Source organism: Podarcis gaigeae, assembly GCF_964106915.1.
Source record: "Podarcis gaigeae genome assembly, chromosome: 12".
Taxonomy (NCBI): Eukaryota; Metazoa; Chordata; class Lepidosauria; order Squamata; family Lacertidae; genus Podarcis; species Podarcis gaigeae.
The window spans coordinates 1,617,743-1,640,784 of NC_139688.1; the positions used below are offsets into that span (position 1 = coordinate 1,617,743).

Here is a 23,042-nt window from a genome sequence, read left to right on the forward strand (position 1 = left end):
CTTTCCCACCTATATGCATCAAACGGAAAAGCTCGCAAATCTGATTCTGCCCGTCAGGGAGAGATGGATTAAGCCTGGGCTTTGGGTTTTAAAGAATTTTGCTTCTTCATTTATATTTTGCGGTTTTATGTATTGTGCGCCGCTTTGGACAATGCGTGTGGGTAAGCAGCATTCGCTTAGCTGTGGTTCCAGCATTGCGGGGCCTGGACGAGATGATGCTGTGGATCTCCTTCAACTCTACAATTCTGTTCTGTACATAAATAAGTACACAGGTGATGAATGAAACTGGTGTGGACATTTATTTCTAAATAAAACAAGATTTCATTTTGCACCTTTGTCAAAGCTGTAACATTCCAAACTTACATGTTGGCTAAATGCAACTATTAAAATAATTTGTTAAAAACAACTTGTTGCACGATGGGCAGATTCCATCCACAGTGGAGGACCTGTGTGGCTTCATTGATTTCAGAGGGAGAACGGTGAGCAATGCCTTCGTTCCCACCCTGTTACCAATGATGGGCCTTGAAGGTGCTTGACTGAGCCTGGATCATGCCCAATATCTCTGATGGTATCCCTATACGCTTGAAATATACACAATGTCGTGTTTCTCGAGTAATTTGATGTGGTGTTCCAGCTGCATCATCTCCACCTCCATCTTCTCTTTGCGAAGTCTCTTCGGAATCGAATCGAGGAAAACGGAAAGACTTTGGTATTCGTGGTTGATCTCCTCCCAGTTTTTCTTCAGGCCCTGTGCGAAGGAAGGGAAAAGCAAACTCTAAGCGGCAGCAGAATGCCAAAATGTGCTTTATGTGCCTTTGCAGCCAGCAGTGCAGAAAGAAATTTAAACATGGATAAAATGAATGTATTTATTTCATAAAACATATGCACCGCTTGATTGTAAAAACAAGAACAGCCCTCAAAGCCGATTTCAAAAGAGACAAAATAATAAAATTATCACTAAGAAAAATTAAGTACGATGATTTAAGATGTTGAAAGTTTTAAGTAACGATAGACTAAAAATAGATTAAGACTCGTATCAACTTTCTAAACATCTGAGTAGCTTGTCTAGACAAGAATGTATTTATCAGGCACCAAAAAGAGGACAGCGTAGGGGTCTGTCTGGTGGCAGGAGGCATAACTTGATAAACTTTTATCATGTTGCCTCTTCCTCACTTTTTCTCTTAACTAAAAAGCCCCAAAGGCTGCAACCATTCCTCACAGGGGAGCCTCTCCAGCCCCATGATAATTTTGGTGTTCTTTTTCTGAGCCAACTTATTTCCTCCCCCATCCTGTCTGATCTGCGTCACCCCTGCGTACCTCCATGATTTTCTCCTTCTCTGCCTTGGAGAGTCTCGTCAGGCCTTTCTGCATGAGGGCTTGCTGGAGGTAAGCATCGCTCTCCTCCTGAGCCTTCTTGGCGTCCATTATCCGCTTCTTAATGTATTTTGGTGTCACACCAAAATCCTGCAAGGAAAGCACACTTGGATGTCCCAAATGATGCATTGCAGAAAACGCCTGAACACCCCCTGATCTCCTCCTCCATCCCCACAAAGCATGGCAAGAAATTGACCGAGAAAATGTTCACTGTAGGATTAAACAAAGTGGCCATTACTTTAGTTTGGGTACTATGGATATATATATGTATGTGTGTATTAATCAATTATTTGCCCAATGAATCAGATCATCAGCAAAACACGAATTAAAGAAAACCATTTAATAATAATAATAACAAAAAAGTATTACTTATACTCCGCCCATCTGGCTGGGTCTCCCCAGCCGCTCTGGGCAGCTTCCAACAGGATATTAAAAACACAATAAAACATTAAAAATTAATGTTTCCCTAAATAGGCCTGCCTTCAGATTTCTTCTAAAAGTCAGATAGTTGTTTATTTCCTTGACATCTGGTGGGAGGATGTCCCACAGGGACGGAGCCACTACCAAGAAGGCCCTCTTGGGTTAGAGTCTTTAATGAGTCTATGTAAGGCCTCTTGAACCTTAGCAACACATTTTAAATATTATTTTAACCAAAGCATCCAAGATTTTTAAAGGTGCCTAGAGAAGGGCACCTCCAAGGAGGGCTGAGAGAGACCCCAAATCTGAAAATCCTGGAGAGCCTTTGCTGCAAGCCAGTGTAGGCAACACTGGGCCAAATGGTCCAAGAGTCAGATCCAGAAAAAGCAGCTTCCTGCGCTTCTCTGAACCATACCTTTTTGTGGAGGTATCTTTGAATGAGCCCCGAATCATCCAGGAGGAACTTGTCTCCCTTCCGCACGTCAACACATGCCCGGAGGGGCTTCTTGGCCACGGCCATGATGGCCTCGGCAACGTTTGAGGAGATGTAGTCCTTCTTGCTTCGGATGCCCATGATGGGGTGGTCGTTCCTCTCGGGCACATTTAGCCCTGGCGGCTTCTTCATGCCTTGGTTCCTTCTTCCTGCATCATTTTGGAAAAGCCACACGTTTGCAACTGTTTTATCAGCAAAGAACTGCCTTGGGGACCCTCTGGCACGCAGGCCCTCTCCCCTCCTGCGGTTTCTGGCAACTGGGATTCAGAAGCATCGCTGCCTCCAACTGTGGAGGGCAGAGCAGAGCCACCCTGGCTCAGAGCCACCCATAGATCTCTCCTCCATGAATGGTTCCCCCAAAGAATTGTGTGTGCTGAGAGTTGTTGAGAGATCCTTATTCCCTTCCCAGAGTTACAGTTTGGCTGACAGGAGTGAGCCAGCAGTAAATCACACTGAGCAAGTTGGAGTTAACTCCTTAGTAGCAAAAGCAGGATGAGATGAACTGATCACAGCAGGAGGGGGAGACACCCATGACTCTTCACTATCCAGACCCATCTCTGCCTCTTGGCCTCCCTCCTCTCCTGCTTTAGCTTCTGCCTCTGAGTCTGGGCTCCTCTCTGCCACAGACTCTCCACACTCACTAAGCCCTGTTGCCTCTCCAGCTTCCGATACCTCCTCTTCCCAGTCTTCTCCCTCATCTCCTTCTTCCCACTCATCATTGTCCCACCACCCCTCCCTGGGCTCTGAGCCTTCTTCCCTTGGTGGTTCCCTACCTGGTTCCTCCCACCATTCCTCTGCTCCCAACGTAGGTGCCGAGTGTGTGGGCTTGTGGGTGCTCCAGGCCTCACAACATTCCCCATGAAGGGGCAGGGCACCCACAATTTTTTGTCCCACCAGGGAAAAGGCAAGGTATACAGAAATAAACAACAACAGCACAGTTGCACACTGGGTTCACTTGCAGCCCCAGAAGAAAGCAGAACTTTTCTAGGTAGACCTGGTCTGGTCCAGTGTCCAGCTGTTCTCTCAGACCAGATGCAGAATCCTAGAATCATACAGTTGAAAAGTTGGAAGGGACACAAAGGGTCAACTAGTGCAACTCCCCGCAATGTACAGAGCATGCAAAGTGGTGGTTGTGGACGGTGGTCCTCTCTCAAATGCTTTCCAAGAGGATTAGGAGAGACCCATAGCACAGAAGATTTAAATGGCCCCGGAGATTTGTGCTTCCAACAAACCTCACCCCGACCCCACGGTTCTGCTAAAACGTACGCTTTAAGAGCTTGGGTTCGTTGGCATGCTTCCGAAGAAACTCTCTCGGAGTGGGGATGTAGAGCTTGGGGATCCCCATGGTTTTGGAGGGCGCCGTCTTCCTCTCTTGGATTTCGCGTATCACAGTTGGCTTGAAGGTCGACATAAACCTTTCGTTCAAGAGGTAGCAGAAAGAAGCACACCATTTATATTTCAAGAGTCATTGGCCGGCCGTCAGGCAATGTAGGGCAGCTGCCTCGGGTGGCAGGTGCGGGGGGTGGGGTGGGGTGGTAGTGGGAGCCATTTGGGGCTGAAGTGACTTTAAATAAATAACTAAAGCTAAATAAATAAAGCAAAGAGCTCCCACTACAGTCAACATGACTAGCTTGCCCCATTGATCTCACTAATGACCACGTTTGACTGACTACGGCTGGATCCAACACACCAAATTAATTTCCTTTAAAATGATTTGGAGTACGATGAGAGCCCCTCTGTACTATTTCCCAAGGGATGTTTTTTTTAAATTAATGTTTGCTAGTTTGCCCCCATACCTGACCGTCTTGACAGGTTTTTTCTCCTCTTTGGGAATCAGGTTGTAGATAATCTCCTCGGCATAGAAGGCAGTCATCTTCAGGCTTCAGGCAAAGGTCCTGGAGAGAGCTGCATTGAAATTGCACAATGCAGAGGTTTTCAACCTTTTTGAGTCCATGACTCCCTGGACCAACTACCTTTCTTTCTGCAGCTCCCCTGTGGGGCTCAGGAGTCCAGTTATGCCACCCCTTATATGCAGAGCCGGCAGCCCCTCACCCATTTTCGAACACCCTCCCTTGTGGAGTGATTCCTCAGCCTCCTCTCCCCTCTTCTTGGGAGTCCTCTGGGCAGCCGCTGCTGCCGCCCCTGGCCTCTGAGCTGCCCCTGTGCCCCATAGAGAGGTGCCTCCCCACCCTGCCCCACAGGGGCCTGGGACTTGTCTGTCCATTCCCAACAGCAAGGGCTGGTTGGCTGGGCTCCCTCGCCCACTTGCTTGCTTACTCTGAAGCTGCCTCAACTCCTGGCAATCAGCCCCTCTGACCAGCCCCAGAGGCCCCATTCAACTGGGGAGCTTGTAGACAGGGCTGCTGCAAACAACAGCCACGCAAGCCTTTGGGAGGCAGAGACACAAGAGGGCATCAGAGGAGGGAGGGAAGGAAAGAGGGAGAGAGGCCAGTGTTGCTAGCGGCGCCCCTGACCATCATTCAAGGCACCCCAGGGTACCATGGCACACTGGTTGAAAACCCCTGGCACAAGGCATTAGTCGAGGCACAAAGTGGGTAAGGAGCCTAGCACTGCCTGCTAAAGTGAAAAATGACTCTGGATGAGGTACAAGGAGGTCTCTCCTTGTACAGCAAAACTAAATTGGGTTGAGTAAGTGTTTCCACTTATGGTTGGATGAAGAGATGGTGAGGCGTTAGGGTGGCAGAAGACAGTTGGCAGGAGGATGAAACATCCAAGATGAGGTACCGTATTTTTCTGTGTATAAGATGCCCCTGTGGATAAGATGCCCCTGTGGATAAGATGCCCCCTATTGTTTGGGACTCAAAATTAAGAAAATGCACTATCCGTGTATAAGACGACCCCTTATTTTAAGCTTCAAAAATTTAGGAAAAAATATAGTCTTATACATGGAAAAATACGGTATATTCTTTTTTCCTATATAGGGAGTTTGTCCTAATGGAAAGCTCTTGCAGACTCCTTGAACTCTGTCCTGCAATGCAGCACTGAATAATGTCTGATCAACCGGGAATATTAGTGTGAAGGCACCATATTTGAACCCCTAAGGGGGAATTTTTGCAGGGGAGGAACCAAACCCTCAGGAGAGAGGACTACTGAATCTTACAAATATGCTCTCTCGGCAGCCAGACTTTTAGATGACAACAACAACAGTGGTTTGGGATTCATTTTCAGGAAGTGATTGTTAGCGCTTGAGAGCCAGAAAACCGAGGGGCACAAATCTATGGTGTAACTCAATTTGGAGTACTGCTTGCAGTTCTGGATATTTTCAAATTCTACAATATCCAAAAAGGATATTGTAGAATTTGAAAAGGATATTGTAGAATTTGAAAAGGTTCGGAAAAGGGCAACCCAAATGACTGAGCGAGTGGAGTGACTCCCTTGAGAGTTGCAGCATTTTGAGTCTAGAGGAAAGGCGAGTTCGAGGCGACATACTAGAAGTTTATAAAATTATGCTTCTCTCAAAACACCAGAACTTGTGGCCATGCAGTGAAGCTGAATGTTGGAAGATTCGGGTCAGATAAAAGACAGGACTTATTCATGCAGCACAGAGTTTAACAGTGGAACTCCTGGCCACAGGAAGCAGCCATGGCCATCAACCTGGATGGCTTTAAAAGAGGGTTAGACAAATTCATGGAGGAGGAGGAGGAGGAGGAAAGGGTTCTGGGTGCAAATCCTGCTTGGCAGTTTCCTTTTGGGGCATCTAGTTGGGCCCTGGGCGAAGAGGATGCTGGATTAGACGTGACCAGAGGAGAGAGACGGTGGAAGAGGACTGGAGAAAATTTAAAGTTTATCTTAGGAACTGTTGTAAAATTTCGGAATGCTAAAATGTCAAGGGATATAAGATAGAGAATTATAGCTGTTAAATCTTAAATTTAAGAAGATATAAAGAGAATCAGTTATGAATTGGAATGAAGGATTGCTAGAAATGCTGTCTTAAAAAATAAGGGTGCAGTGAAGGGAAGGCTCGGGGAAGTCGTGTTATGTATGTTATTGTATGTTATGTTTTAGTATGTTATGTTATGTCTTTGTATGTTATGTTATGTTCTTATTTTGTTATATCTATGAAAATGAATAAATAATATTAAAAAAAAAAAAAAAAAGACGGGTCATTGGCCTGATCCAGCAGGGTCTCCTTAGGTTCTTTTGAGTAGATGATGAACCTGGGACTGTTGTTCTGCCCCCCCTTACACTGATGCTCCCCACAACATCTCTTCGTAGGCGTCCTCCCTCTCCACCAACTGTTTCCTACCCCCCCCCCATATCATTTTTGGTAAATCTTCCAAAACATTTACCACCATATAAAGGTAAAGGTAAAGGTACCCCTGCCCGTATGGGCCAGTCTTGACAGACTCTGGGGTTGTGCGCCCATCTCACTCAAGAGGCCAGGGGCCAGCGCTGTCCGGAGACACTTCCGGGTCACGTGGCCAGCGTGACATCGCTGCTCTGGCGAGCCAGAGCCGCACACGGAAACGCCGTTTACCTTCCCGCTGGTAAGCGGTCCCTATTTATCTACTTGCACCCGGAGGTGCTTTCGAACTGCTAGGTTGGCAGGCGCTGGGACCGAGCAGCGGGAGCGCACCCCGCCGCAGGGATTCGAACCGCCGACCTTTCGATCGGCAAGTCCTAGGTGCTGAGGCTTTAACCCACAGCGCCACCATATACTTTTTTTTAAACACTAACCGTTTCTGAGCAGATTTGAACAAGTTGGACACCCCCACTCCTGCACAGCTCAGGTCGCAGGTGGCAGTTGGGATTCTGAAGGGAGGGAGGAGGGCCCCCCCAGGTGTGCGCAGAGGCTCCGCCCACTGGTCGCATGCTTCTCCCAGGAGGGAGGGGCTCCAAACTCATCCTCCCTTGCCCCCGAGGCGGGCAGTTTTCTTGAGCTGGTCCACAGCCACCCCTGCGAGGGAGGACAGCAGCTCTCTTTCCTCCGCTTATGGTGGAAACATCACTTCCTATCATATCCATCCTATATTAACTCTGGAAGATGGACTGGCTGCCCAGAGGAGGAGAAAGAGACCCTTCCCCAAGTGCTCAGATTAATGGCTTGAACTCAAACGGGTAACCAGACCTCTGAGCCCAGACTTCCTATGCAGACAAGGTCTCACTGTGGCCAGCAATTGTGCTGCAGCATCCCGCACTCGCTACAGCTTCTGGATCAGACACGCGGGAGGCTCCACACAGAGCGCATGACAGTAACTCAGTCCTGAAGTCATCAGTGCATGAACCACCGTGGCAAGGCTTCTCTGGTCCAGGAATGGCTGTTGGACCAATCGTGGCTGGTCAAAGGACACCTGAACGCAAAAGGTTTAAGACTCGGTAGAGGAGATGAGTTGCAGACCCCATGTGTCCCCGTTCAGCTGAACTCTCTTAGATGCCCACCTGGGATGTTCCCACTCAGCATCCTTTCCCAGGACACTCCATTCCATTCCTCTTCCCAGCCACTTTTCCATTTCTTCCCCAGCAGCGACTCAGCCTTCCTGGGCCACTGGGCTTTGGGCTGGTTAGTCTCCCCCAGGAAATATTTTTTCCTGAAAGGTGGTGGGATGTGTACGTGTTGTGCTTCTTCAAACCTGGGGGTTCCTGCTACCTACCCAAATCTGCTAATATTTCTGCTGTTAGCTAGATAAGGATCGGCATTCAGAGAACAAGCTTGCTCTCTCTGTGTGTGTACAATCCCTTCTGCTTTCTGTCTTATTCAATAATATACTGTAATTTCAAAACATACCACAGATTGATTGCTCAAATGGACCACAGCTTCCTCCTTTTTTGGCTTTGCTAACTTGCAGCCACTTTTGTTAAAATAGATATTGTTAAGTAAAATGATGTGCTGTTTCTGTGACTGACATGCATTAAAATAATGGGCGTGTTCCTTTCTTGTACTGCAGGCCGATATGGGAACAAGATGTGTAATTTATGAAATTTATGACTTGCTTGCTTGGAAAACAGACCCTCCAAGTGTCCTTGTTTTTCAGGGACATCCCTGATTTAGAGAAGCCATCCCAGTTTCTGATTTGATCCCAGAATGTCTCACTTTTCCTTAGGATGTCCCTATTTTCACTGGAGAAATGTTGGAGGGTATGGAGTTACCTGACCCCGAGCAATCCTGTATAGGGAAGGTTGTTTTTTAAATGTTTAATGTTTTGTTATGTTTTTAATATTTGCTGGAAGTTGCCCAGTTTGGACACCTGACAGTTCTGGATTGCAGCAAGTGGCCCAACCTGATCTGGGGCTGTCTTGACCCAATTTGACCCAAGGCCAGATCCCTCTGAACTGGCTCAGGATTTGGGCTGATGGATTGTTGGTGAAGGACCCTGTGTGAGAGGCAGGGAAGTAAGGATCTTCCAAGGTGGGAAGCTGGGAGAAGAAAGAGAAGCTCCCAGGTGAGAGTTGGGAGGCTCCACCCCCTTCTGTCTTATCCCGCACAGGAGGTGGAACCTCCTTCTGTGCGGGTTAAGAGTTAAGATCTACCTGTCAAAGAGGACTTTGCACCTTCTCTTCTTCTTTAGATCAGTTTGCTTTTCAATGAAATGCAATATGAAAAGTCTGAATAAAACCTTAATTATAAAATACAGGGAAAAGGATTTGGGCTTCAACTGAATGGGTTGCACAACTCTGCTACGCAGCATGTCCTCCTGGCCATACTAAAATCTCATGCTGCCTCAGGTGTGGTGGAGACACTCTCTCAGCAGTCAGGCTGGGTTAAGGTCCAACTGCTGGTCCAACTTCTGTATGAGGAACGGATGCCATCTTGTAATTTGCCTCAGGTAGCAAAATGTCTTGCGCAGGCCCTGCTCAGGAGACACGGATGAGGCCATTATTAAAGAACAGAGTAGCTTTTATTTAGAGGCTGTTTCATGGCACAGCTGCAGGAAGCAGGCAAGGAGCAGTAAAACATGACTCCCCAAACATGGGAGAAATCAGCGGGCAGTTGTGGTTACAGTGTGCAGGGTTCAAAATGCAAAGTGCACAAGATATCTCCAGCAGTCAAGTTTCTCAGCAGTCTCCCAGTGCAGGGAGAGAGGCAGAATCTGGTCTGACCTTGTTGTCAGCTAGCAGAGGTGATCTGGTCATGCCCTAGTCGCCTGCTGGTCAATATGGCTTCTAGGCATGGATCCTTCAGACTGGATTTCTGATTCAGCTCCAGGAATTCCTTGGTAGGGAACCCCTTAGCACTGCTGGTACAAACAACAATAGAATATTCTCCCCCAAAATACAGATATATCCAGGGTTAAGTGCTAAGGAGTGTTTTCAAAAAGAAAGTATATCCTACTGGATCTTCAAAAATACATCTAGATGGCTAACAATGAGAAAATGAAAGAAAAAATATTACAAGTAATCACACACACAGAGATTCCACCCAGTCGCCAGTTGAAAATATACTCTGGAAACCCAGCCTTATGAGGAATGGTTGAGGGAGCCGGGTATGTTTAGCCTGGAGAAGAGGAGACTAAGAGGAGACAGGAGAAACATCTTCATATCTGAAGGGCTCCAGAGGGTAGGAACCAGACCCATGGATTCAATATTAGGAAGAACTTTCCGATGGTAAGAGTAGTTTGACTGTGGAAGAGGCTGCCTCTGAAGGTTGTGGATTCTCCTTCATTGAAGGTTTTTAAGCAGAGGTTGGCTGGCCATCTGTCATGGATACTTTAGTTGAGTTCCTGCATTGCAGGCGTTGGACTAGATGACCCTCAGGGTCTCTTCCAACTCTGCAATTCTAAGATTCTATGGATAAGGAAGAATGGGAGAGAGATCAATCAGGCAGGTCAAAAGCTTGCTAGGACAAAAGGGCCATAAGCAGCTCCTGTCAAGAGCATTCCTGCAACACCCCAAGTTTCCAATCACGTTCCAAAGGCTGCTAGGGCAGGGAGATTTATGGGCACATTCTTATGCTGGGGTGATCAGAAGCAGCACTTCCATATGAGGCCCCATTCACTTTCCCGATTATTATTATTATTGGCAGTCATTGGAGATAATACAAATCCCTGGAGAGAACAGCATTTCACCCAGGACCAATTAGACAATAAGCAGGTAGGAACAATGACTGCATTTTGTCTGCAGCAACAAACGGCTCGTTCACACTTCTGTCTGTTCCGTGCCTGGGAAGCATGGTTCCACGCAGTTTTCCTCTCGTCTCACACTTTCCAGGCACAGCTCCAAGCAATTTTGTCTTTGCCCCACTGCTTACCCCCAGCCTGCTCTCTAGTGCTAAATCAGAACAAATGGCATTCCATGGAAAACCCGATTGCTGTTAGTTCTGATTCAGCACTAAAGGTTTCCCCGAGCGAAACTGGCCGGGCAAATGAAGAAGTGGATAAGCTCACCTCACGACAGGTACAAATGTTTCCATAGCCACCTTCACTCAAGTATGCACAGAGAGCAAGAGACTCTGGTCTGAATTACACTCACAGAACCTGAGCTCTTTGTCGATAGCCAAAAGCAAACAAAGGGTGCCTGAAAAGCTATATATGTCTGCCGATAGCCAAAAGCAAACAAAGGGTGCCTGAAAAGCTATATATCTCTGCCGATAGCCAAAAGCAAACAAAGGGTGCCTGAAAAGCTATATATGACTCCCTTGTTTAAACCAGTTTACAACAGCTGCAATCCCATTCTTAATTTTGTCTAGAGAGGACTTTTTTTCTTTAATTTGATCATACAGCTTCTGCTCTCCAGGCAGCAGAGGCTCCTTGTTGGCAATTTTCTGTATTAACTCAGCTACTTTCCTCACTTCCTTCAGGGACCGGATTCGCTCCTGATATCCAGGCTTCAGCTCCTGTTCTTCGGACATGATGAGCAGATCAATGTACTCTGGGGTAGAGAGTGGGTTGGGCTTCAGTGCAATCTTCTGAAGGTGCTGGAGGCTTAGAGATGATTTCTGGATAAGCCCTTCTAAGATGTGTTTCACTTCTTCATAGTCATCATTAAGCTTTTCAAGCAATTTCTCTGTGGTCATCAGCTCACCAGAAGCACATTCATACTTTTGCTTCAGTTCTTCATAGGTCCTGCTCTCTTTTCTTGTGGTATATTCAAATTTGTATTTCTGATTGTAGTGCACATTCCACACACACTGGCCTGGGCAGACTGTGCATCTTCCTGTGCTGCTATTGATAGCTGCACAACCATGCTTATCTTCATCTCTAGGAATTCCACAAGGATAGTGACAGGTGAAGTGACACTTCATGCAATTAGTTATGTATTCTCCCGTGCCAGATATATTCGTCTTCACTGGTACAGTTACCTCTACCTCATATGTAAAGTTTCTGTTTGCCGCCATGTCAACCTTATGCTTGTCCAGGGCTTCCTGCGTCTTCCTCAGTTCTTCCAGCTTGGCCAGTCCAGCTTTGATTTGGGGCTGCAACCCTTCAATAGCAGCTTCAAGCTCTTTTCGCTCCCTGAGCACTTCCTTTGTCAATGTTAAGCTCTTCGTTTCTAGCGTGTGGGATGAATCAAAGAAGGTCTTCATGCTCATGGTGCCCATTTTCCAAAACATTTCATCAAAATTGAAGTTGCCTCCAGGCTCCACAGGATTGTTGGCAAACAGTGCTGAATTGTTGAATTTGAAGTGCACAGGGCTGCCCTTGGCATCCTTGGCGCATGGTACATTGGCTTCCTTAATGGCCTCGAGAACAGGAGGGGTCTGTCCATCTGCAAATGTGATCAGGACTTGGATGTTGTCCTTGATATCTTTGCCAAAGATGGAGAGCACAGAGTCAAAGACGTATTTCTGGGCATGAGTTAAACGAGCAAAAGAGGCCTGGACGACAATACAGATGGCATCTATATGATCAGTGCCCCCTGGGGAGGAGAAAAACTCCCGGATCTGCTTTGTTATCAACTTGTCATGCTCTATTCCTCTTGTGTCTCCAAATCCTGGAGTGTCAATAATGGTGAGGGAATAGGGGACTTGGAAACCCTTGCAGTGGTGGACAACGTAGGCAGTCACTTCTGATGTTTGGCTTTGAGCTTGGCTTCTGTTGGTATTTTCATGAATAAGTTTGAATCGGAATTCATCTCCCCATTGCACACCCAGGATGTAGTTGATCATTCCATTGATGAGAGTGGTTTTCCCTGATCCTGTTGCCCCCATCACCATAATCACTTTGTTGGGGGCATGAATGTTCTCTTTCCCTAGCTGGTATGTTAGACAGGATCCAGAGACATCCTGTATGGGCTCCAGTAGCAGAGCATACACTGCTGGTGGCCCATCCTCCACGCGGGTGCTGTCTTGGAGGTATTTACAAGCTATTCTCTTCTCGTCTCCTTCCAATGATGTGGAAACCTCAATCTCTTTGCTGGGCTCACTCTCAGCCCCACCGGCACACATGGCTGAGACTCTGAATCTGTAGGGTGTCTGGGGCTTCAGACCATCCATCTCACAGAACTCTGTTTTCTTCCCTGTTCTTTTTTCAGCCCATTCATCTTTGTCCTTGCTTTTTGCTTCTCCAGGCTCTTCACTGTAGTCCACTTTGTATTCCTTTATAACAGCTCCCTGGCCAATGATCTTTGGCCTCTCCCAGGCTATACTGATTTTGGAAGATTCTGCAATTATCACTCTCAGTTCCCCAGGAGGGCTGGTAGGAAGTGTCTGTACAGATTTGCTCACATTGCTGGTCTCACTAAGTCCAGGTTTGCTCCTAGCGCTGTATCGAAACTGGTATTCTGTGTTTGCGCTCAACCCTCTCACTTGGAATGTCTCCTGACTGTCGTCAGTATTCACAGTCTTCCAATTTTCTTCTCCTGCAATCTTGTATTCTACCTGATAGCTGGAGATTGAAGCCCTCCCATACTCAGCTGGTTGAAGTGTTAGCTGCACACTCTCATGTCCAATTTGGCCAACCAGGGGAGGGAGAGGTTTTGAGGGCAGCTCGAAGTTGCTGCTGAACATCTCCCCATCTTCATAGAGGTAAATGGAAGCACCTTGGTTGTCCTGATCTGGGGCAGAAGCCACAAGGAACTGGGTATTCTCATTTGATTCATTGACCCGGGCAAAATCTGTAAAGGATCTGGCAGCTTTACGAGCCTTCCGATTTCTCTCTTGGTTCTCAAACCAGGCTTTATTGTTCTTGGGTGTAGACTGGCCACTGGTGGAATTTGCTGTTTCCTGAAAAAAATCTTTCTGAAGCCAGTCTTGTAAGGTGGCTAAAAATGGTTCCTCATCATGTAAAGAAGTGAAGGTAAACGAGACAACAAAGTCATTCGCAGGGTTTAGCACGATTTCTTCCAGTTTGTTCTGGGAAGAGATTACTTCCATTCCACTTAGGATTCTAAGGTAAGAATTCACCAAATTAATCTCTCGTTCCTTGGCATCCAAAAACTCACTGAGTCTTTGGCCATTGAAGGGAGACTGGTTAATGGACATTAAAATGTCCACCAGAACACTTTCCTCTTTCCCCCCTCCCCGGATCAAAGGCAGGATTCCTGCCAGGTGTTTCTGGAAAGTCTGCCTGTGCTGCTTGCACAGATCCTTGAATCTCTTGATTTTCATCTTTAATTCTGGGAAGTTTTCAGCAACAGGATTCATAGCCAGATCATTGCATCGCATGTTGATTTCATTCAGTTTCTCTAAGACAGTTTGAGCATCAAAGATCAGTGCTAAGCTGATCTCACGCACCATTTTAGCTGCTCTGGAATCTAGCTTGGTCAGTGGGTACAGCCAAACTCTGACAGGCACAGCCTTCTCTCCATCCTCCCCAAGCTTTTGGGGCAGATCACTGTAGACTTTCATGGCATCTTGAAAAGTCACCGGATTACTTTCCAAAGAAAAATCCCCATAGAACTTGCAGCTGAAATTCTCTGTTTGGGCTTTCTCCTTCTCCTCCATCTGGACAGATGCTTCCCCTTTGATAGAGACTGCAATCAAGTTGATCGCAGCGTGGAGGCTTCCTTGTATATCTTGCACAGACTCAGAAGAAGAGACATTTCGGTCAAACACAAAGAAAGCCTGGGCTCCATACAAGATGGCAGTGACAACATGGGTGGCTGTGCCATGCTCAAAAACAGCTGGATAAGTGACATTTTGAATTCCCAAATGGCTCATGGTCAGCTGTGAATACTTGGTGGTAGTTTTGTACTGCAGAGTGACTCTGGCCTGTTTTGTGGACTTCTTGGTGGCTTGAAGGAATTTGCCTGATCCACCCACTTCAACCAATCCCCCCAAAAAACTGGCCTTGAGTGATGCTGAGACATTGAGGGCAGAGGCCTTATCATCGATGGAGTCAGATGCAATGATTTCATATTCAGCCTTGGGTTGAGGTTTGATACACAAGTCCTTCTGAAGCGAGTCCTGGTCCCAAAGGGTGATTCCTGGGATAAAGCAGAGAAATATGCAAGGCTTGAGTATGCTCATACAAATGTAGAACACAATTAGCCTAATGCCTAAGGGTGTACAGAGAAACAGGGAGTTAAAATAGAGCTATCATTGCCCACAGTGTCTGCACTCATGAATTTTGTCCCACTGTCATCCACAAAGAAAGAGGTTTGTGCAGTTTTGTAAAACTTTGCAAAAGGCAGAGAAAATATTTGACCAGATATGATAGTGGAACAAATGTGAATATTTCATGAGCTTCTGTTGTACAGGCCTCAGAAAGGGGGTGGGCACTGGCTCAGCAGCAGGGATAAGATTCAATCACCACCATTTAGGGCTGTGAACATCTCCTGCTTGAGGCCCTAGAGAGTTGGTGCTAGTTGTTGACTGGCACGGAAAAAATGGGTATATATAAGGAGAATTCCCTGGGGGCCAAGATCCAAGTTGGGACAAAACACTTTGGTGAGAGAACCCCAGCAGATTTAAAATCACAAAATATGCAACAAAGCAAAGTGTGGAAATTTAGGCTGTCAGACCTTTAAAATATGTGCTTGTGAGTTCCTTCCAAAATAGTCCCCCCCCCCAGCATTGAAAAAGACCACATGTTTGGTAAGTTCGTAATGGTTTACTTAAAAACTCTCCAAAGGTCAGATTCATGTCCTTTTCCATACAGCAGTCAGAAAACACAGGGAGTAAAACTTGGCTTAGTTACAGTGGTGAAAGTTGTTAAATTATTGGTACAGGAACACAACAATGGATTACAGTCCCTCCAGGTGTCCCAATTTTCCAGGGAGAGTCTTGGATTTACAGAAGCCATCCCGGTTTCTGATTTGATCCCTGAATGTTCCGCTTTCCCTTAGGCTTAGGACATCCTTATTTTCATCAGAGAAATGTTGGATGGTATGGAGTTATGTGACCCTTGAGCCAAGGAGAAAAGTAACTAGACAACCTATAGAAGACATCTGAAGGCAGCCCTGTTTAGGGAAGTTTTTTATGTTTAATGTGGTATTTTTCAAGGAAAAAAGAACTCTCCATGAATGCTTCCCTTGTTCTCTTATAATGCAATTGTGCCCACCTGAGAGGTGCCGGAACTGAGTTCTGGCAGGTTCTGGCTGAAAAAAAGTCCTGGTTTTTTTACCTACAGTAATAATTGTGGAAAGATGTATTCTTAATGGCCTGCATAGGCCTGGTGGACTACAAAGGTTTTCAGCAAGCTTTAAAAAATTGAAACAGAACACACCTGCTGAATCTTTATTGACAGATGTTGATGGTGATGATTTGGGCCAAGACGATGCCAGCAAGGTTAAGGAGCAAAGACGCTATTACGGGCAAGAATACTTCTTTTTAATAAGTGGAAGTCTTGTCCAAATGAAGAGAACATAAAGGAACACAAACGTTGGCAAAAGAAGTGGAAGCAGACAGTAAGGGATGTTGAAAATGAATTTGAGGAGCATGTTTAGCACTGAAACTGCACTGTTTGGGCCAACTGCTAAGTGTAAGCTCTTCCTTGCACCAGCTCTACCTGGGATGAGGGCATCTTTACGACAGTCGTACAGCATCCCCAGCTGGAATGGGCGGCCCAGGGCTGGTATTTCAACCGTGTCATCTGATCTGTCCATGGCTCAGGTCCAGGTTGCTCTCCTGCCTTCACCTCCCTGCAAGAAACAAGAGATGTGAAGGACTCTAGATTATTCGGCATGCAAAGTGTGTGGGGAAAAGAGGAAGATTAGCACTACCATCCAAAGAGGGATGCCAACATGCCTTCATGACCCCCCAAAAAGGGAGGTGGGAGGTAATGTCACATGGGGGGAATTAGACGGTTGTATGCAGTAGTTGCACATATTCAAGGCAGCTTGTGCAACTGATCTTCTTCCCTCCCATCTACAGCCCCCTGTAGCAGTTGATCTCTATCCTGTGATCCCTGCACCCTGAACAAAGGGGACTGTGTCACACGGAACTGCAGTGGGAGGCGAAATCACCCTGAAACTGGGCAAAGGGATCATGTGCCAATGGGGGCTCTGCTTGGACAGGATTCCTAGGCCCAAAGTCAGGGGAATCCCACTGCAGCCCTGTATGGCAGACACTACACTATCCAAGCCCTCTGGAAAGGGTTTTTTGGGGGGGGGGCACAAGGGGTCACAGGAGCTGGAAGGGAAGATCAATATTTTCCATGCACAACCACTGGGTGCTTCCTACACTGAATTTCCGTTTGGCTGAGAATTGTGCCTCCTGGGAACATTTCGGGTGGTAGAGAAATATTCTACCACCACCAGTTTTGGCACCACTCTGGCACAGTATTCAAGGAGGCTATCAAAGTGGGGAACTCATACATGCAGCCAGCCAAATCACACAACAACAACAATAATTATGAATGATGTTGCCATAGCTAACAGCGAGATACACAAAGTAGTATTTGGCAGAAACAAACTGCAGAGGAAACAGCACTGATCATGATGAATACAAGCTGAAATGGAAGTTGCTGCTCTCTTATATTACTCCTTGTGCTGCACCAAGACGTTCATGGCACAATGGGAGTCAAATAACACGGTAAAGGGATGGTATCTGCAATATACAAAATACTACTCCAAAATCTCACAAACTCCCTAGATACAATCAAAAAACAATGGGAGAATGACATAGGCTATGAGATTAACCCCACTCAATGGACCATAATGTGGTCTAAACCCCCCTTAAAATCCATATCAAAAAAGAAAAGAAAAAAGAATTCAATCTGAAAATCACCTGCAGGTGATACCTAACACCAAGGAAACTAGCACTAATATGCCCAGGAACCTCACCAAAATGCTGGAGAGGGTCACCTCCACAGGCACATATCTCCACATGTGGTTGGAGTGTCCCAAAATCCAACTATTCTGGACAACAGCCATACGATAAATATGTAAAATAACCAAGCAAGTATTAGAAATCACCCCAGAATTGGCCCAACTAAACAGCTTCCAAGACAACAATGCCCATTTACACCACAAAGAACTCATAACCCACCTACTCTCAGCAGCCAGAAGCACCATAACCAGACACTGGAGAGATCTGACAGGAGTAAGCATGGACCAAGGTACCAAATAGTATGGGAAACAGCCTTACTAGAAAAATTTGCCAATAAACTGAAACTGACAGGGGGACAAATAGAAGAAGACGCCTTTACCCCGGTATGGCTCCCCTTTATCACATACACAGCCCAACAAGATGATGACAAAAATCCACCGACAGCATACAAATCAATATGGCTAACCTGATCCAAAACACCCGCCCACCCCACTCAGACAAGAAAACAAAGATCACCACAGCCAACCACAAACAAACAACCACACCCTAGGCCAACCCCCTAGAAAATCTTTTGTAGAGGAACACAGAATTGTAGAGTTGGAAGGCACACCCAAAGGTCATCTAGTCCAACCCCCTGCAACCCACAGGTGAAGAATCCCCGACGGAATCTCAACTAAAGCATCCAGGTCAGATGGCCACTCCAACCTCTGCTTGAAAACCTCCAAGGAAGGAGAGACCACCACCTAACAACAAGGGAGTGTGTCCCACAGTCGAACAGCTCCTTCCGTCAGAAGGTTCTTCCTAATGCTCAGCTGGAAAGTCATTTCTTGACATTTGAATCCTTTGGTTCAGGTCCTGCCCCCTGGACCAGCAGCAAAGAGCCTGTTCCATCTTCCCTGTGTCAGCCCTTCAGGTATTTCAAGATGGCTTTCATATCATGTCTCAGTTTTCTCTTCTCCAGGCTAACCATAAGCAACTCCCTCAACCACTTCCCCCAAAAGCTTGGTTTCCTGACCCTTCATCATCTTGGTCTCCTGCCCCAGCACACGTCCAGCTTGTCAGTATCTTTCTTAAACTGTGGCTCCCTGAACCTTACAAAGTACTCCAGGTGTGTTGGAAGGGACCCCCTAGAGTAATCTAGTCCAACCCCCTGCAATGCCGGAATCTCAACTAAAGCATCCATTTACATTTAACCACTTCCAAGGTCTTTCTTTATTAAGACTTTGACTATGTTCATTAAATTCCCCCAATACCCTTTCCCATCTGTCTGCAAAACAATTCAAGATTAATCCCAGTTGCCCTGTCTAGCCAATTCTCTTTTCAGGCATACGGTGACCACCATAGAGCCCATAACAATTTATTCTTTTCCGGGTTCTGGAACGGACATTCACTACATGCAGTCCCTAAAAGCAGCTAGTTCTGTACTGTAAAAGGCAGTTTAGCTAGGCCATAAACTCAAAAGTAAATGGAATAATCAAAATGATAGTTTTATGAAATTATATTCTCAAACACACACACACACACACACACACACACACACACACACACACCCCTGACCAGAAAACCCTAACCAGTTGTAGTGTGGGATGTATTTACACTGGTGAAAGGAAATCTCTCCCTTTCTGGGAAAGGCTCTGGCTGGGGAGAAACCTTCCTTACAACTGGCCTTGACCGACTGTGAACTTGAGCTCCCTGTGCCTTCGCCTCTTTTGCTTTCACTTCACTTGGCAGAGCCCAGCCTGAACTCCCTGCACTCTGCGCACCAGATCCAGCCCCACTTGGAAAAATCAACCAGTCCAAAATACAGCAGCCAGATTACTGGCCAGGCTATTAATGGGTTGGCGGAAACAGTTGCAGATTTGGTAGGAGAGTGTGGCTGGAATAATCTCCAAACTGCCAAAAGGGAGAAGAGCAGGGCCAAGCTTACAAGACAAGGCTGCTCATGTTTGCTCCTATTTCTTTCCCTTTTCGTAGAAATTTAGATATCCAAGGAGGGCTTCCTTCAGAGTAGTATCCTTACCCCCACATTCAAGGAGACCAGGACCACACCAGATGGGGCATTAGCTGCCTCCAGCACCCAGCTGTCCATCCCACCACAGACATGTCTGTGATATTCCACCAGCGAAGGTCATCCTAACCACCTTCCAGCTTGTCAACCTCCTTCTTAAATTGTGGTGCCCAGAACTGGACACAGTATTCCAGGTGAGGTCTGACCAAGGCAGAAGAGAGTGGGACTATTACTTTCCTTCATCTGGATGCAAGACTTCTGTTTATGCAGCCTAGGATTGCATTAGGGTTTTTTGTTTTGTTTTTACTGCTGCATCTCACTGTTGACTCATTTTAAGCTTGTGGTCTACTGAGACCCCTGGATCCTTTCTACATATACTGCCAGCAAGCCAGGTGTCCCCATCTTATATTTGTTTATTACTTCTAAGCGCAGAAACTGACATTTTATGCCCATTGAAATCAGTGTTGTTAGTCTTGCCCCAGTTCTTTAGTCTGTTACAGTCATATTGAATATTGATTCTCTCTTCTTCAGTATTAACTACCCATCCCAGTTCAGTGTCATCTGCAAATTGGATGAGCATCCCTTTCTGCCCAAGTCAACAAACACAAACCCTGGTTAAGTGCCAAGACTTTGCCTGTGCTCACAAAATCTGCTAAGGAGATTTCAAGCTTGCTGTCTTTAGCTGCAATCACTATAAACCTTGTCTACATGTTCAATGTATCCCCTGATGTCTTGTATGTATTCTATATTCATTATGAATTTTAAAAAGTGTATTCTATATTAACCTTGTTTATGATCGACATTTTTGTATTCACTCATAGGAAGTTTGATTCTTGATAGATTAGAAAAATAAAATAAGCATTAATGCCTACTCTCATCACCTCAGTTAAACAGAGTTCAAGGCAGTACACATTTCAGCAGCACAACAGACCTGACAAGGAAATGGGTCCTGCAATTTGCCACCTGCTCTCAGCCTCTCTTCCTGGGCAGCAGACCTTTCATTCCATCACTTTGCAAGGAGGGAAGATTCCTCCTATACAGAGTGGGAAAAGCCAAAGGTGTGAGATAGCAGAACTGGAGCTGGAGCTGAGTTCCACCTATGCTCTGATTGTGCTTGCAGAAAGTGGGCAAGGTGCCAGCCCTTTGAAGATCCCTCAATTTCTCTTGACACCCCCAGCTTTCCCCCAAGATGAGGCAAAAGGAAAGGTAGGGCAGAGAGAGAGAGAGAAAGAGATCTGATGCAGGTCTCCCCCAAATTGCGAGGATTAAGAGCAATCTCACACATGTTGCAGTCTTAAAATAAGCAAAAGGGGCAGAGAGTAGAGAAGAATAAACAATGGGGGATGCCATCAATTACTGAAATACTTTCTCATTAGTTGATGGAGACTGGTAAAACAAACCAAGGGAACACACAGAAATGTCCAGGGTGCAATAGCCCAGATGGCCCACAGCCGCCAGCCCCATCCCTCCTGCAAGGAAGCAACTGGCAGCAGCAGAGGTGCTCAGCATCTTAGGAAGGTGCCATACCCTGAGTCAGGGCAGGGGTCCCCCATGTCCCTCCCCAAAGCCCGGGAGAGCCTTGCACTGCAGCCTTCATTCCTTTGCTCCAAGTCTGGGCCATATCAGGATGGATTCATGGCCTTTCCAAAGAGCCAGAGAGCAGGAGGCGAGGGCATCATCAGCTGGAACGGTTTGCAGCAGCCGTGCAAAAGAAGCCTTTGACAACAAAAGAAGCCGTGACAACTTCTAATGTGCAAACGCGTCTTACCAGAAACGTGGAAAGCGGATGAATTTTGCCTCCAAGTGGGTCTCTTGCTTGAGTTTGTCTCGACTTGCGTTGGTCCCCTCGTAAAGCACAAGTCTGCTTCAGGCACAGAGGCTGCTTCTCCTTTTATCTATTTGGGAGTGACAAAGTGCAAGGGGACAAGGATCACTTTCAGGGGGAGAAGGAAGTTGCGAGATGGTGGAAGCCGTTCCCACTTGTCAGCATTTCACTCCAAAAAGGCTCTTAAGTGGTGCATCGTAAACTTGGAAGGGACCCCAAGGGTCATCTAGTCCAATCCCTCCTGCGGCCTCCCCACAAGTCGGATCCATGCAGAATCAAGGTCCTTAGTTGCACAACCCTCCCTTTCCTGGTATCTGGACCCAAAATGGGTCTATGGAAGCCGATTGGCTTCATACAGCAGGGATCGACATCACGGGGGATCTGTTCTCCCCCCGGGGCTTTTGGGAAAGAGGTTGTCAGCAGGGCCTCCATCTTGACCTCAGATATGGGGGCTCTTGGCAGTAGAGGAAGGTTTCCCTCAACACTGAGCCATAATCAGCCTCAATTTATATGAGATTAGGAGAGATGAAGCCTTCTGGAGCAAAAGCAGTTGAGGGCCCTGAGAAGTTTGGGTGAACGGCGCTATACAAACAATAACAATAATAAATATTATCTTTCATTTTTATGCACTGTGGCAGCAGCAGGGCCATGCTCTGGGGGAACTCTTCAAACCCCTCACAGATGAAGGAGGAAATTCTGTCTATTCAGAGGGTGGAAGAGCTGACAGGAATTTGCCTCCCGATATAAATGTGATGGGGCCGTCCCCTCCTGAGGCTGCTGAACTACAACTCCCACCACCAGGCCCTTTGTCCAGGCTAGCTGGGGACGGTGGGAGTTGTAGTTTGGCAACCAGCAGCTATTATGTTGGTAGACGCTGAAAAAGCTTTTGATAACATGTCCTGGAAGTTTATGAAAAAAATTAATGGAAGAAATCGGACCGGGAGAAAATATTTGTAAAGGAATAAAGGCCATCTATTCGGAACAATATGCAAAATTGATCATTAACGGAAGAATTACTGAGGAGTGCAAAATAAACAAGGGAACCAGACAGGGCTGCCCACTGTCTCCACTGATATTTATCTTGGTGATGGAAGTCTTTAACAATCAGATAAGAAGGGATCAGTTTGTTAAAGGCATCACTCTGGGAAATAAAACATATAAAATTAAAGCTTTCGCGGACGATCTACTTGTTATGACTGAAAACCCTAAAGAAAGTCTAAAAAGAGTGCTGGAACTGATTAAAGAATTTGGAGAAGTGGCAGGCTTTAAGCTGAATATAACAAAAACAAAAATGGTTGTTAAAAATGTAACCACAGAAGAAAAGGACGACTTAGAAAAAATATTGGGCCTGAAAATCTCTTCAAAAGCGAAATACTTGGGTATTTGGATCACCCCCAAGAACATAAACTTATTTCAGGATAATTACACCAAAACTTGGCTAGAGATTAGAAAAAACTTGGTAACCTGGAGTAAACTAAAATTAACATTTCTGGTAGGATTTCCATTATAAAGATGAATGTGCTTCCAAAATTAATCTTTTTATTTCAAATGATTCCGATACTGGGTGAAGCAGGTTGTCTCAAGATATGGCAAAGAGAAATTTCCAAATTTCTGTGGGAAGGGAAGAAACCTAGGATTAAACACCTGATCTTAATAGACATAAAAGAGAGAGGAGGCTTTTCCCTACCCGACCTAAAACTTTACTACGAGGCAGCCTGTTTCACCTGGCTAAAAGATTGGTGCACGTTGCAGGATCCGGACCTCCTGGACCTGGAAGGTTTTGACAACCGTTGGGGATGGCATGCCTACCTAATATATG

The 23,042-nt window shown here is 46.2% G+C and overlaps 2 protein-coding genes across 2 annotated transcripts; both read right to left on the reverse strand.

The window, feature by feature from the left end:
- Positions 1-276: 276 nt before the first annotated feature.
- LOC310827843 (enkurin-like) lies at positions 277-7,231 on the reverse strand. Its single transcript, XM_083704348.1, has 6 exons — positions 6,983-7,231; positions 4,081-4,189; positions 3,551-3,699; positions 2,207-2,433; positions 1,318-1,464; positions 277-748 (listed from the first exon to the last, which is right to left on the reverse strand). Exons 2-6 carry the CDS (start codon positions 4,155-4,157, stop codon positions 575-577), a joined length of 774 nt encoding a protein of 257 aa, XP_083560474.1. The 5' UTR covers positions 4,158-4,189; positions 6,983-7,231; the 3' UTR covers positions 277-574.
- Positions 7,232-9,119: 1,888 nt separating this feature from the next.
- On the reverse strand, positions 9,120-21,293 carry LOC310827677 (uncharacterized protein). The gene is made up of 4 exons (XM_083703957.1): positions 21,167-21,293; positions 16,129-16,261; positions 10,855-14,605; positions 9,120-10,756 (listed from the first exon to the last, which is right to left on the reverse strand). The coding sequence occupies exons 2-3, from the start codon at positions 16,223-16,225 to the stop codon at positions 10,863-10,865; spliced, it is 3,840 nt and encodes a 1,279-aa protein (XP_083560083.1). The 5' UTR covers positions 16,226-16,261; positions 21,167-21,293; the 3' UTR covers positions 9,120-10,756; positions 10,855-10,862.
- Positions 21,294-23,042: the final 1,749 nt, after the last annotated feature.

Coding starts and splice junctions, on each gene's coding strand:
- LOC310827843 (XM_083704348.1), bottom strand. CDS start 4,157: ATGACTGCCTTCTATGCCGAGGAGATTATCTACAACCTGATTCCCAAA. Junction 3,700..4,080: donor AAACCTGTCAAGACGGTCAG/GTATGGGGGCAA, acceptor CTTGAACGAAAG/GTTTATGTCGACCTTCAAGC. Junction 749..1,317: donor AGAAGGAGAAAATCATGGAG/GTACGCAGGGGT, acceptor TCCTTCGCACAG/GGCCTGAAGAAAAACTGGGA.
- LOC310827677 (XM_083703957.1), bottom strand. CDS start 16,225: ATGGACAGATCAGATGACACGGTTGAAATACCAGCCCTGGGCCGCCCA. Junction 14,606..16,128: donor TAAAGATGCCCTCATCCCAG/GTAGAGCTGGTG, acceptor GCTTTATCCCAG/GAATCACCCTTTGGGACCAG.